Source organism: Scardinius erythrophthalmus (genome assembly GCF_964197995.2).
Source record: "Scardinius erythrophthalmus genome assembly, chromosome: 10".
NCBI lineage: Eukaryota > Metazoa > Chordata > Actinopteri > Cypriniformes > Leuciscidae > Scardinius > Scardinius erythrophthalmus.
Window position 1 is genome coordinate 31,062,574 of NC_138230.1, and position 13,303 is coordinate 31,075,876.

The 13,303-nt window shown below is 36.4% G+C and overlaps 2 protein-coding genes across 3 annotated transcripts in view; both read left to right on the forward strand.

Annotated features, from left to right (window-relative positions):
• thbs3b (thrombospondin 3b) overlaps positions 1-2,117 on the forward strand; it is a 41,611-nt gene extending 39,494 nt beyond the window's left edge. For both annotated transcript variants that reach the window (XM_081376959.1, XM_081376958.1), the window contains 3 exons: positions 425-597; positions 743-882; positions 1,092-2,117. In XM_081376959.1, the coding sequence (XP_081233085.1) occupies positions 425-597; positions 743-882; positions 1,092-1,147 (369 nt within the window). In that variant the 3' untranslated portion in view covers positions 1,148-2,117. The remainder of the gene's footprint in view (positions 1-424; positions 598-742; positions 883-1,091) is intronic.
• A 6,455-nt stretch (positions 2,118-8,572) lies between these two features.
• Positions 8,573-13,012, forward strand: LOC308696990 (cyclin-dependent kinase 5 activator 1). The gene is made up of 2 exons (XM_081376005.1): positions 8,573-9,108; positions 11,139-13,012. The coding sequence occupies exon 2, from the start codon at positions 11,265-11,267 to the stop codon at positions 12,207-12,209; it is 945 nt and encodes a 314-aa protein (XP_081232131.1). The 5' UTR covers positions 8,573-9,108; positions 11,139-11,264; the 3' UTR covers positions 12,210-13,012.
• Positions 13,013-13,303: the final 291 nt, after the last annotated feature.

Below are 13,303 nucleotides of genomic sequence, written 5' to 3' on the forward strand. Positions count from 1 at the left end.
TCTGAATATATTTTAAAATGTAATTTATTCCTGTGATAGCAAAGCTGAATTTTCAGCACCATTACTCCAGTATTCAGTGTTACATTCTTGCTCCTTCAGAAATCATTCTAATATTCTCATTTGCTGCTCAAGAAACATTTATTATTATTATTTATTATTATTTTATGTTGAATTTTTTTTTTCAGGATTCTTTGATGAATAGAAAGTTCAAAAGAACAGCATTTATTTGAAATAGAATTTTTCCTTAACAATGTAAAATTATTTGCTGCCACTTGTGATCAATTTAATGCGTCCTTGCTAATTAAAAGTATTAATTTCTTTTTAAAAATCTCACAAGAAACTTTGAAACAGTAGTGCATATATTCATGTTTAAATGCCTTTTATTAACATTGCTCAGAAGTCTCTTTTTACCTCACTCTTCCAGGCAGTGAAGTCTCGTACCGGCCCTGGTGAGTATCTGCGTAATGCCCTGTGGCACACAGGAGACACATCAGGGGAAGTTACTTTGCTTTGGAAGGACCCAAGAAATGTGGGTTGGAAGGACAGAACGTCCTATCGCTGGCACCTCTCTCACCGCCCACAGGTGGGCTACATAAGGTAAGAGCTGATCTGATTTAACTTTAAGAGATACACAAAACATTTTTCTATGAATGAGGACTCACACAATCGTATCTCTTACTATTAGAACTTGAAATATTTAGTTTTGTAGAGTTTGACTGGGTTCTTTATATCTATGGGACAGATTAAGACTGTATGAAGGTACAGCCCTGGTGGCCGATTCAGGAGTCGTGATAGACACCACTATGAGAGGAGGGCGGTTGGGCGTCTTCTGCTTCTCCCAGGAGAACGTCATATGGTCTAATCTCGGCTATAGATGCAATGGTAAGTAACATGATCTGAGATGCATTCTAAATGGAATCTCAGTATCTGAGGGTCAATTTGAAAATTATAGACTATATATAGAAATATAAAATCGGAATTGTAATGGTTCAGTGTACTGTGAGCTTCAAATTGAAAGCGTGTACATCTCGATAGTCGATACAGTGTTTTAGTCTCAGAGTGACTTTTTTTTCTTCTGGTATTTTGCACAGATTCCATACCAGATGACTTTATGCTGTACCAAAAGCAGATGAATCTGAGGACATAAGCATCGCGCTGCATCCCCTCATCATGTCTACCTGTGTGTTTGTGTATAGGTGTGTGTTCAGAGAGGTAGGAGGAGATCATGATTAAAATGAGTTTTTTATATTGTAAAATTTTGAAGGGTAGAAATATTGTCAATCAAAATGATACACTACACTGCACAAGTTCGCATCGTGCACCATCACGTATGCTTGAAATATGAGTGTGGTATCTGTGTGCTATTTGGATGAGAATCAGCAAACCAAATGGAATAAATGTCCTTAAGTTTTAAAAGCTATTAATAAGGTTGTAAATAAAAAAAGGCAATACATGTAACTAAATAGGTTGACTGTGAATTTGGCGTCTTGCAAAAAAATGCTAATAAAAAGATCCTTATGTAGTTAAACTACATTTACATACATTTAAAAATACGCACAGTTGTGTTTCATTATAAAACCCCATAATGTGTTATTCAATTCAGTAATTGTGCTTTTCTAATGGTTTTCCCCGCCTGTTTTTCATCCAAAGAGGCTGTGATTGTGAGCTTATTTTGTTCATTTCAGCACCATGGACAGTGGTCTATGTACTTGTTATTCAGTGTGCTGCAAGAATTTAGTGAAGAAAATGAATAAGGACATTTACAAAACTGCATAACAGGTGTATTTGTATGATTTATCCCAGACATAAGCCATTCGGTGTGAGATTGGAAGCCATGGCAGTATAAGCAAGACAAGGGCACGCCAGCAATAAGCTAAACAAATTCACTGATCTAGCATTTTACATTTCAAATATATTAACAGAATAAAATAAATCTAAGCCAGACATCTGTACTGTTATGATTCATGCACTTTAAATCATGCTATCCAGTGTATTAATTTAATATCGATGTGTGTCGGTTGGAATAGGCCTGGTTTCACAGACAGTTCTTAGATTAAGCCAGGATTAGCTTTAGTTCAATTAGGACATTTAAGTATCTTTAATAAATGTGCTCTAGGAAAAAACATTACTGTTGTGCTTCTTGGGACAAATCAATAGTGCTGGTATATTTTAAGATTGTCAGTGCAAGTTTTTTTTAGGGTAAAACAGCTCAAACGTGCATTTTAGTCTGGGACTAGACTAAAGTCTTGTCTGTGAAACAGGGGACAGGGTTCTGGTTCCTAAATGTAAGCTGTCACAAAATGTAACATCTGACCTCTCGACCCACACGCGTTGATATTATATTGATTAAAACCTGTCAAGGGTCAAGGTGTGGACATGAGCGATATTTCAAATATTCATGTAAAAATAGAAATGAACTCCACAGTTAAAAATGTTATGAGAATAATTTAGTTAAAAAAAAAAAGTAAAATAATGTTATATAAGATACAAACCAGTTATGATAGAATAGATCAAAGTGTGGATTTGAAAACCATGGTTTTCCCCATTATGGTTGAATCATGGAAGCTGCACCAGTTACTTTGCCAAGAGATCTCGTTTATTATTTTTATACATATATCAGACATATGAGAAAAACAGGGATAGAAGAATAAGGCTACATGCGAGGTGATCTTCATTCTAAATTTCTCTGTTCCCCATTTCTCTATCCCCTCACCCCATCATGCCAGCTGTATATGGTTTCTCTGTGTTTCTCCTTTTCTCACCCCGTCATACCCCTGTTTCTCAATACAGTTAGGATTGAGCTTATACACACCACTCTGGGACTTACAACTTCCTTGTAAGGTAGCAAAACACGTTGCTTATGTTTAAAAAGGAACGTATACCTCATGCTTACACATGGTACAACATACTCTGACTTCACAAAATACATTATGAAACTATTATGAAAATGAATAAAGAAAAATTATGCTAAAAAAATAACATTTAACAGTAAATTTTTAGTTTTGCCTCCTTCTGTCACGCAGTGGATGCAGCAAAAACAAAAATAAAAGGCCATTTTAGGACAAAAAAAAAAATATATATCAATGTTCAGATCAACCAGTATGTGTTCTTCTGTGTTTGATTATTAAAATATTCCATTTGTCCCTGTACAAATGTTTCTTGCAATACTAGCAAGAGTTTTTTTAAATGCAAAACTCATGCAAGGTTTCTATCTCTTTTAGATTTTCAACCAATGAAAGAGAAGCGTGATCACATGCTGAATGAGGTTAATCTTGGAAATTGGGTCATGTGGAACATTTTTGCTCTATTTAGTCTATGTAAACATTTCTATATTATAACTGGGTTACCGTTTGACTCAGATCGCTTGATGTATGGGTCTGATGTCACTGAGACAGGAGAAAAAACAAGAGCATAAATATTTCTTATTTCTGATTCAGATATTCAGATATTGCTGTATGTTTATGATGTACATAGGCTATAATACAAATTTAAAGAAAAGTGGGAGAGCATGTTTTAGACATTTTGAGACATCTAGGTTTTCCCCTACATACATTTATTCAATACTTAGAAAAAAAAGGAATTTTTATATATTTTTATTTTTAAATAACCTCTGTATTTCATATTATTGCAATATTCAGCCATCACAATAGCATACAACCAGAGGTGTAAAAAGTACTAAAAAATGTTACTCAAGTGAAAGTACAAGTACTGAGGGAAAATTTTACTCAATTAAAAGTAAAAGTATCTGGCCAGAATCGTACTCGAGTAAAAGTAAAAAAGTACCACATTAAAATTGTACTTGAGTATTAAAGAAGTAAAAGTAATAGCAAGAATGAAAACTAGAGATTCTTATTTAAGCTTTTAATCTCTAAAATCATGAAGTGAATGAACCACATACAAGGTTTTATCCTGCTTTAGAACTGTTTGTATTTAATTGTATTTATTTATCAAACTATAAGACTACTATCTAATGCCTATATGCAACATTCTTTAAACAATCAACTAAACATGCTTTTACCACTAAAAGAAAAGAATTCGCTAAGGTACAGCCACTGGTGCTCTTGATCCTGTGGCTGATTTTGGACCATAAACAATGGACAAATGGAGTCTTCAAACGCCTCAGATGTAAAGTTATTCGCTGTCAAAGTGACGCCAAAATGTAGGGGTGTAACGATACACGTATTCGTAGAATGGTTCGGTTCGTTGGACCATTTTTCCTGCCGACCAAAATTTCGTTATTTCAAATGTAGGCGTGTTGCACGTGGCAAGCGCGCTCATAATGTAAGAGACGCCGGCGCGACCACAACAATTCCCAACATCAAATGGCAAACGTAATGCAAGAGGAACGAAACTGCTTGTTATTGTGTGGTTGAAGGACCGTTTATCAGTTTGGACCAAAGCAGCGCGAGCCAATCGTGATCATGCGACACTGTTACTACACAGCGCTAATAAGAGATCCAGTAAAGAAAGCATTTAAAATCGCCACAGAAGTAATAACATCGCTGCGAGATCTAGTGAGAAACATTCACATTTCTCCGTTATTAACGGATCAAACAGCGCTGATGTGGAAACCAGGAAGAAACATTGTGCCATGAATGAACTATCCAGTGTCCACAGATCTGCAACATTTACCATGGATTTACTGTAGTAACACTAACTGCAACCATGGAAGTTTGGCAGGAATAGTAGGCTACAATGCCTTCAATGCCATTGAATGCCAGTCAATGCCATTACGTCGGTTTTATTTTGACATTATGAATACAATTGCTGCCCTCAAATGTTAATCTGAACTAAAATAAACCTTTGTTTATAACTACTACAATATTAAATTTCATTTTTTCCAAGGAGCTGTTTGGTTTTATATGCTCCTAAGAACAGTCAATTATAGCTCCAGAATTGCTCAAAGTAAAAAAAAAAAATCATACTTTATGATGTTAGTTTTAATAAAAAAAAAAAAAATTGAATCAAGGAAATTTCTCTGGCATTTCTTTCTTTTTGCTGTATCGAACCGTACCGAACCGAACCGTGACACAAGTGTATCGTATCGAACCGAACCGTGAATTTTGTGAACTGTTACACTCCTACCAAAATGAATGGAAGTCAATGGAATGCTAACAGCAGGTGATGGCTTGTTAGCCAATGGCGGCCCCTGGGGGTGGTACGCTCTTCGGCTGCTGGATTGTCCCCCTGAGAATGACTGTAATAATTTCTCTAATTTATAGGTCAACGTGCTGTGCATTGTGGTAATAGATGCGACATGACGTCACTTCCAAAGGACCAATGAATATGTCTGACCAATTTGGTGAAATGTGAAAAAAAATCTCATTAAATTAGACTAGACACTAAACTTAATTAAACTAGGCATCAGCGCAATTCAATTGGTTTGGCAATAGCAAGGAAAAATAGAATGAAGTGATCTCCAAAAAAGAAGTACTTTTTGACTGTAAATAAAATTGTAAGGAGTAAAAAGTACTTTTTTTCTTAAAAAATGTAATTAAGTAAAAGTAAAAGTACTGATTTTTAATTGTACTCAAGTAAAGTAAAAATCCCCCAAAATAATACTTAAGTACAGTAATCAAGTAAAATTACTCAAGTATTTTACACCTCTGCATACAACATACTACAGTGTCATTTTAATGTCCTTCTTTCTCCTCTTTCACTTATTCACTCTATCACTTTTGGTCAAACAGGCTTGAACTGCATAAATTACAGTAATACAGGCTTTTCTGAATGAGTGTCCCAGATTTTGAAAAAAGGGTCACGTAGTATGTATGTGTATATATATATATATATATATATATATATATATATATATATATATATATATATATATATATATATATATATATATTTATTATTATTATTATTATTATTATTATATATATTTTTTTTTTTTTTTTTTTTTTTTACATATTTGCCAAGGCAATCATTCAAATGTTTGGCCATGGTATATGATGTCAGATGTAATGTCAAAAAAATATATACCAGATGTTAAAGTTCAAGTCAGTCTATAGACGTTTAGGCTTTCTTGCTTTAGACCACTAGAGGGCAGCATATACCTGCATGTAAAATATAACAGTGTAGAAAACAAACAAATCTCTGGCAGTCTGTTTGTTACTCACTTGATTTCACTGTCTTTGAGATTGCAAATTCAGTGGTCACAAGTCACTATTCATGTTCACTATCAGTCAGTCTCACTCAAATGTGCTGTAGTGTTGAAGGACTGGAATTGCAGTAGCTCCATTTTCAAAGTTACTATTATTTACCCCATTACCAAGTCTACCTTTTTGAAAAGGAAGTAAAACATTTTTAGCATACCTTTATAAAGAGTATTTATCACGGAAATATTATATTTTAAAAGATTATACTTAAGTGCAAACTGAATGTAATGTTTTAGAACTGCATTGCATGTTAAGTGCAATTACATTAAAATGTATTAAATTTGTTTTAAATGCAATTATTTAATCTTTAAAGTGCTATTTGACATATTTAAGTTGGACTTAATAAATTACATCTTTATATGAAATTTCATAATTTGATTGTTTTTAAATATGGTTGAAGTACAGTATATGCTTGCCAGCATTTATGGTAAACTAAAATATAATGTAATTTCTACTAAAACGTGTCTCTCATATATTTAAATATATTAGTACTTACACGTGATGTTGAATTTTAGTACTTTTAAAATATATTATCTTTGAACATTGAATAATGTTTAATGTTAAAATGGTAATCAAGTACTATACATACTCTTACAATTTCTTTAAAGCACAACAAAGTACATAGTCAGTACAATTAAGCACACTATTTTTTTTTTATAATTTTTTATTTTTTTTTACAACGGTAGTATATCTCTCTTGCGTTCTACCGCTCCAACACCAACAGAAGGTGAAATGGCATGACAACAGGTACAGTATGAAGAAGAAAAAAAGACAACAAGAGAGATTTCTTCACAGCTTCATCATTGCAAACTGCACATTCCATCCCCATTCAGTGAATAACAATACATGAAGCGCCATGTGCTGAACCCTGGTCATAAATCCTTCTTAAGCAGAAGAGGAAGCATGTGCAGCAGCAGCCACACAGAATTACTTGTTTTCTGAATGGTGAAAATGTCTACTCTGACAAAAAACCACTCATGGGCACCTGTTAGCTTGAGTTCCAACTCACTCTTTCTGAGGAACACTTTGTTGTATTTGCTGAGCCGCTTTGTAATCAAGTGATATAAAGTTCCTGTGCTACTGTGATCTTATCAGCTCCATGCTGTTATTACTCAACAAGGGGCAATTGTTCTCTCTATGCCGGAAGACGCGAAACCGTAGAAAGATATTTGTTCACTTTTATATATGAAAAGCTCACAATTGTACAGGCCTTTCAATTAATTATGATACAGTATACAGTAGCCTATATATGTCAGTAAGTAGGTTATAGGCTAAATGGGTCTTGCATTTTAGCTTTAGTGGGCATAGTTCTACTACACACACACACACACATGCTGGGTTTACATGTTTTATGAAGACATTCCACGATAAACATGATTTTTATACTGTACAAACTGTATATTCTATCCCCTAAACCTAACCTACCTGTGTGTGTGTGTGTGTGTGTGTGTGTGTGTGTGTGTGTGTGTGTGTGTGTGTGTGTTAAGCCTCATCGAGTTTTTCCTCATCAAAAAATTGAGAAATATTATTATTATTATTAAATCTATTTTAATATATTTGTATATCTGTGATAGCAAAGTTGAATTTTCAGCATCATTACTCCAGTCTTAAGTGTCACATGATCCTTCAGAAATCAGTCTAATAATGCTGATTTGCTGCTCAAGAAACATTTCTTATTATTTTCAATGTTGAAAATAGTTGTGCTGCTTAATTTTTTATATTAAATTGAATTGCTTGTTTTTTTTTTTATAAAAAATAATCAGGATTATTTGATTCATAGAAAGTAGCCTAAAAAAAAAACGAAACAACAAAAAAATTAAATAAATAAAGTTGACATGAAATGGAAGTTGCGATAATCTTTTCTTCCCTATATTATGGTGAGTGAAAAGGCTTCTCGAACCAGTAAAAAATGTAGATTCGGATTTGATTTTGTCCATAAGGAATTGATTGGATGGTTGTGGTTTGCTATGTGATGTCATGTGAGTGACAGGTTGCCCCGCCCTCACGCCGGTAAACACGTCATCTGAGAAGAGAAGATGACGCTGCAAGATGGATGGGTAGTTATTTTGCTAAAAAATTACGAGGGTACATGAATTAAAAAAAATAAAATAATAATAATTATGTGCACGGATAAATCTTAAATACTTTAGAAATAGTCTATAATAAAAACTGCAACATTCCAAATAAAAGTAAAAATAATTAATTCTAACGCTTTTTGCGGCCGATGTATTTCTGTATACCTATTGGTCTCTACGCGTGTTCATCATGAGTATCTACAGAGCTGTTGTGTGCCAGTCAGTCAGTCAGTCAGTCAGTCAATCGGACGATATTAGCGGAGGAGGAGGAGGTCACATGTCTCGAGGAGGAGTCTCCGCTGAAAACAGAAAGCCTGATGTGCGGCAAAGGGGACCAGAGCACAAACTCCTGCTGTCAATACCAGGACTGGAGGCTCTATTATAAAGACTTATATGCGTGCGCCTTTGCATATATAGGATATATTTTTGGCGGATTTTCTGTAACTGGCCCAAACATAGGCTACTCGGATTCATCAGCTGTTTGTTCATAGTGCATAAGAGATGGAACTGGAATGTCGTGAAAGTGTTATGTGGTGTAATAAATCCTCTTCTTCAAATTAATTCGCGCAACTTCAAATGAGGACACTTAACAAGCAGCGTTTCTGGATAATGGACATATTTGAACTGGAACGGCATCAGTGAACCTGAACGACTTTGTTTCTAACTGGAGCGGACACAGAGAACAGCTCCTGTTGGATGCGCTTAAGTTTACTATGTTGTCAGATTCAGGTTTAGTTGCGCGAGGGAAGGATTTAATGCAAACATTAATGCAGTAAGCGCGTGCGGCGCGTTTTAGCGCGTGCGTGTGATGTGCAGGACGCAGTCAAGACGCAGGGTTGAGCTGATGCGATCCACTGATGTCCTCCGAACAGGTGAGCAAAACACTGGAACCTAATAGTGATAACCTAAATAGTACAGTGACCATTGCTACTAATGTAAATGTAAAACCACAATAGATTAAAATTGGATCTCAGGGTGAGAATCCTTCTGTCATTTAAACTTTCTTAATGACAGAGGCAGCTAATAACAAATTACCAGTTTTATTGCAGTAACAATAACTTTACTAATTACAACAATTTGGTTCAAGTAGGCTATTCAGGTATACCGTACTTTAATGTTGCTATTTTCACAACATTAATACAATAGCATTATGCATACAGCTCTACAAATTAATTACTCTGATGTAATTATAGGAACATGACCTAAAATCAAGTACAAAATAAAGGTGTGTGTAGAAATAGCCTAACACAGAAAATTGTGCTGTTTATGGTTTGCTTTTACATGTTTAGTTGTGGTTCACATATAGTCAAGTGGGTCAAATTTTGCCTGTTCTCTCAACAGTTGCTGTTCTGAGTACTAACAAATATCTACAAAAAGTCTGAGAACAGATCGATTTTTATAATTTAATACAGATTTCTCTCTCATGTTGATCCAAACCGTAGCCTATGTCTTTTTCTTTCTTATTTTCTTGCAACTGAATGGGGACTGCCGAGATTTCAAGCTTCAAAGCGGACACAAAAACATCATAAAATAATCTAGCCTAATAATAAAATTAACAAACCTGGTTCATATACATATACCGAAATTTAAGTAATTATATACTGATAATATCCCCCTGCCTCCATTGAGCTGTAACTGCTACGACTGGATGATTAAGTCAGTCTGATTTGTGAACGAATCATTCAGATCAGTTTTGTGAACTTGTGAACTGGTCAACTGATCCATTGAAAAGGATTCATTCACGACTCAAATAATAAATGGTTATGAGAACACCAAGGAGAGCCACACGGGACAAATATCAAGATTGTTTCAAATTTCAGTCTTTTTGGCACACAAAACTATTGCATTGCTTCAGAGGAGTCCGATAAAACACATCGCGTGGACCACTCTTTGGAAACATTTACAATGTTTTTATGCATATTTTGGTCTTTTTGAATCTTGAATGCATCATTAGGCTACATTTTCAATCTTCCACAGATAAAGAGAAAGGTTTGAAACAACATGAGGATAAGTAAATGATAACATATTTTTTAATTTGGGGTCAAATAAATCAATTAACAAGGTCAGAACAAAATGACTTTATTAGTGACCGAAAGAATTAGTGGAGAATCTTAAATATTTGTCATTATTTTATACATGGTGGTAAACAGTTGCCTGATTTTTTATTTTTTTTTCATTGCAAAAAAATATATTATTGTTCAGCTTTTTATATACAACTCTTTAAGTAGGTGTATATGTCTATGGCATGCATTATCTATAGCATATCTCTACTGCATAATTGCTTGTATCCTTACAAAATGTAAACTATATTATTGCCCATCTCTAATCTGCTAAAGGCAACTGTAAGGCATAAAGATGTTAAGATATTATAAGCATTGCATCATGATTTTCTGTAAAGCTGCTTTATAACAAGCATTGTGAAATGCGCTTTATACAAATACATTTTATTTGACTAGATTTGAATTAATATAAAGCAACTTAATATAAAGCAACAAAAAAAAATGCCTTTAAGTTTATGTATTTTTCTCTGTCAATGTAAACCGTTCCAAAAGAAGCCAATCAAGTTTGAGAATCAGAACTGATGCATAATTATTGGGGGTGTAACGATACCCTCATGTCACAATTCGATACATATTACCATACTGAACTCGCAATCCGATATTATTGCGATACTCCAAGACATTTGATAATAGGTTAACAAAATTTTTACTGTTGATTAAAATGCTAAATTTGGTAAATGAAATGGTGACACCAGAGTAAAAATATTCATAATTCTGAAGCTGAAAATACAGAATATTGTGTTTCCCAAAACTGCATGTCATAGTGTTCTCTCTTTATTTACATGAATTTGTATCTGTCATTTAAAAAATGTATTATAATGCTCTGCATGTAATCTTCTCAGGAACTCATCCATGCCCCTCACCAGCCCAGTCTTGACCTTCCAGCATTCAAACAGTGAGGCACAAGCACTTTATTTTTGAGCCACATTAACCCACACTGCCGGTCGCTTCACCACCTCAGTGGACTCATGGGTACCGTACTATCCCTCTCGCCGGGTACTCGAAAACCTGGTTATTATGACGACCGGCCCGGTTCTCTAAGCCATTACCCGAGCCTGAGCAGCCGCTCGCTGAACACTCAAAAGGACCGCAACCTCAAACGCCATTCCATTTTCCTCCCCGCTCTCACCTGGAAACGACTGGTGGCCTCCACCAAGAAGCGGGGTGAGTCCAAAAAAGCCTATCCTGGAGGTCATGGCGCCTTTGGGGCTCCTCTCAACAACAATAACATCTACCAAAAGGATCCGGTCTTGCACCTAAACCACGAAAATGTGAAAAAGTCTCTGTCCTGCGCCAATCTCACTAGCTATGAGGGTCCAGCGGGTCTAGGCCTGGGCTTGGGTTACGTAAAACCGCAGCAGATTTCCTCTGTTAAGAAGATTGCACCTACATGCACTTCCACACCCAAGCGTGTGATCGTCCAGGCCTCGACTAGTGAGCTGCTTCGCTGCCTGGGCGATTTTCTGTGTGGCCGCTGCTATCGGCTCAAGCACCTTTCCCCCGCAGATCCGATACTGTGGCTGCGGGCTGTGGACCGCTCACTCTTGCTCCAGGGCTGGCAGGACCAGGCCTTTGTGACCCCAGCCAACGTGGTGTTCGTGTACATGCTGTGCCGTGACGTGGTGGATGGCGACGTGGTGTCTTCAGAGCATGAGCTCCAAGCAATTCTACTAACCTGTCTGTACCTGTCCTACTCCTACATGGGGAACGAGATCTCGTACCCGCTCAAGCCCTTCCTGGTGGAGTCGGGTAAAGAGGCATTCTGGGACCGTTGTCTGGCCATTATCGACGTCACCAGTGCCAAGATGCTGCGCATCAACGCAGACCCGCATTTCTTCACGCAGATCTTTGCCGATCTGAAGAGCGAAGGAGGTTGCCCTTTGCAGGACTACGCTAGAGTTCTGGATCGGTGAAAAGAGGACATGACAGATTTTCTCTGCGAAAGTGACTCCGTCAGCGTCCCTCACCTTCATTCTGCCCCCCCCCCCAAATGCCTTGTCACAAAACAGTGGAACTCACTTTTACTGAAAATTCTGCAAGAAACAGAAAGGATGCAACATATTCCCGCTGAAAAGACTAGCTTAGACCTGTATAAATGTCCAGGCTGGTTAATGTTGGTTGGGTTGCTGGTCTAGCTGGTAAACTGCACAGTCTTTTGGTGGTTTTGCTAGTGGGAAGCATGCTTATGACTATCTGTGATGGTCTTTTCAGCAGGAGAAGAAAGTAAATGGAGACAACATGAAAATAACATACACTCATACAATGAAGGTTCATTGTTGGCATTGATGGAGAACCTTTAACATCCATGGGACTTTTCCATTCCACAAAAGGTTCTTTAGATTATTAATAAGTTCTTCACACTTCACACAATTGGTGCTTTTAAGAACTGTTCCCTGAAAGGTTCTTTGAGGAACCAAAAATACTTCTTCTATGGCATCACTACGAAAACCCCCTTTTGGCACCTTTACTTTCACAAAGGCTGTTCCCAACTTATTTTTCTCATTCAACTCCCCTATCTTTAAAAAATACACATACTAATAATTTAGGGATGAGCATCAAGTTGAAGGGAGTAATTGTCCATCTACAGATTATGTTTGTTAGTTATGCTTTTGTCAAAACCAGCCTTTTTCAGATGTAGTTACGATTCCTTTGCTAAAAATTTCGCTTCCTCTACCTTTCCAACATCTTGTCTGAGATAAACTGCAACAGAAACCATACAACAGCGGAACCTTTAGTGGGAGTGCACGTGTATGTGTGTGTGTGTGTGTGTGTGTGTGTGTGTGTGTGATGGGCAGCAAACAGTCAACAGCTGTTGGTGATCGTGTTGTCCTTCCTTTATTTCATGTGCTGGACGTTAGGGCACCAACTGCAAAGGCATTAACAAGATTAACAGATTAGTGTCACACACACACACACACACACACACAGAGAGAGAGAGAGAGAGAGAGAGAGAGAGAGTTCTCAATGCCTCTCTTTGCTTACCAGCTCTATAGGTTGAATGGCTAAT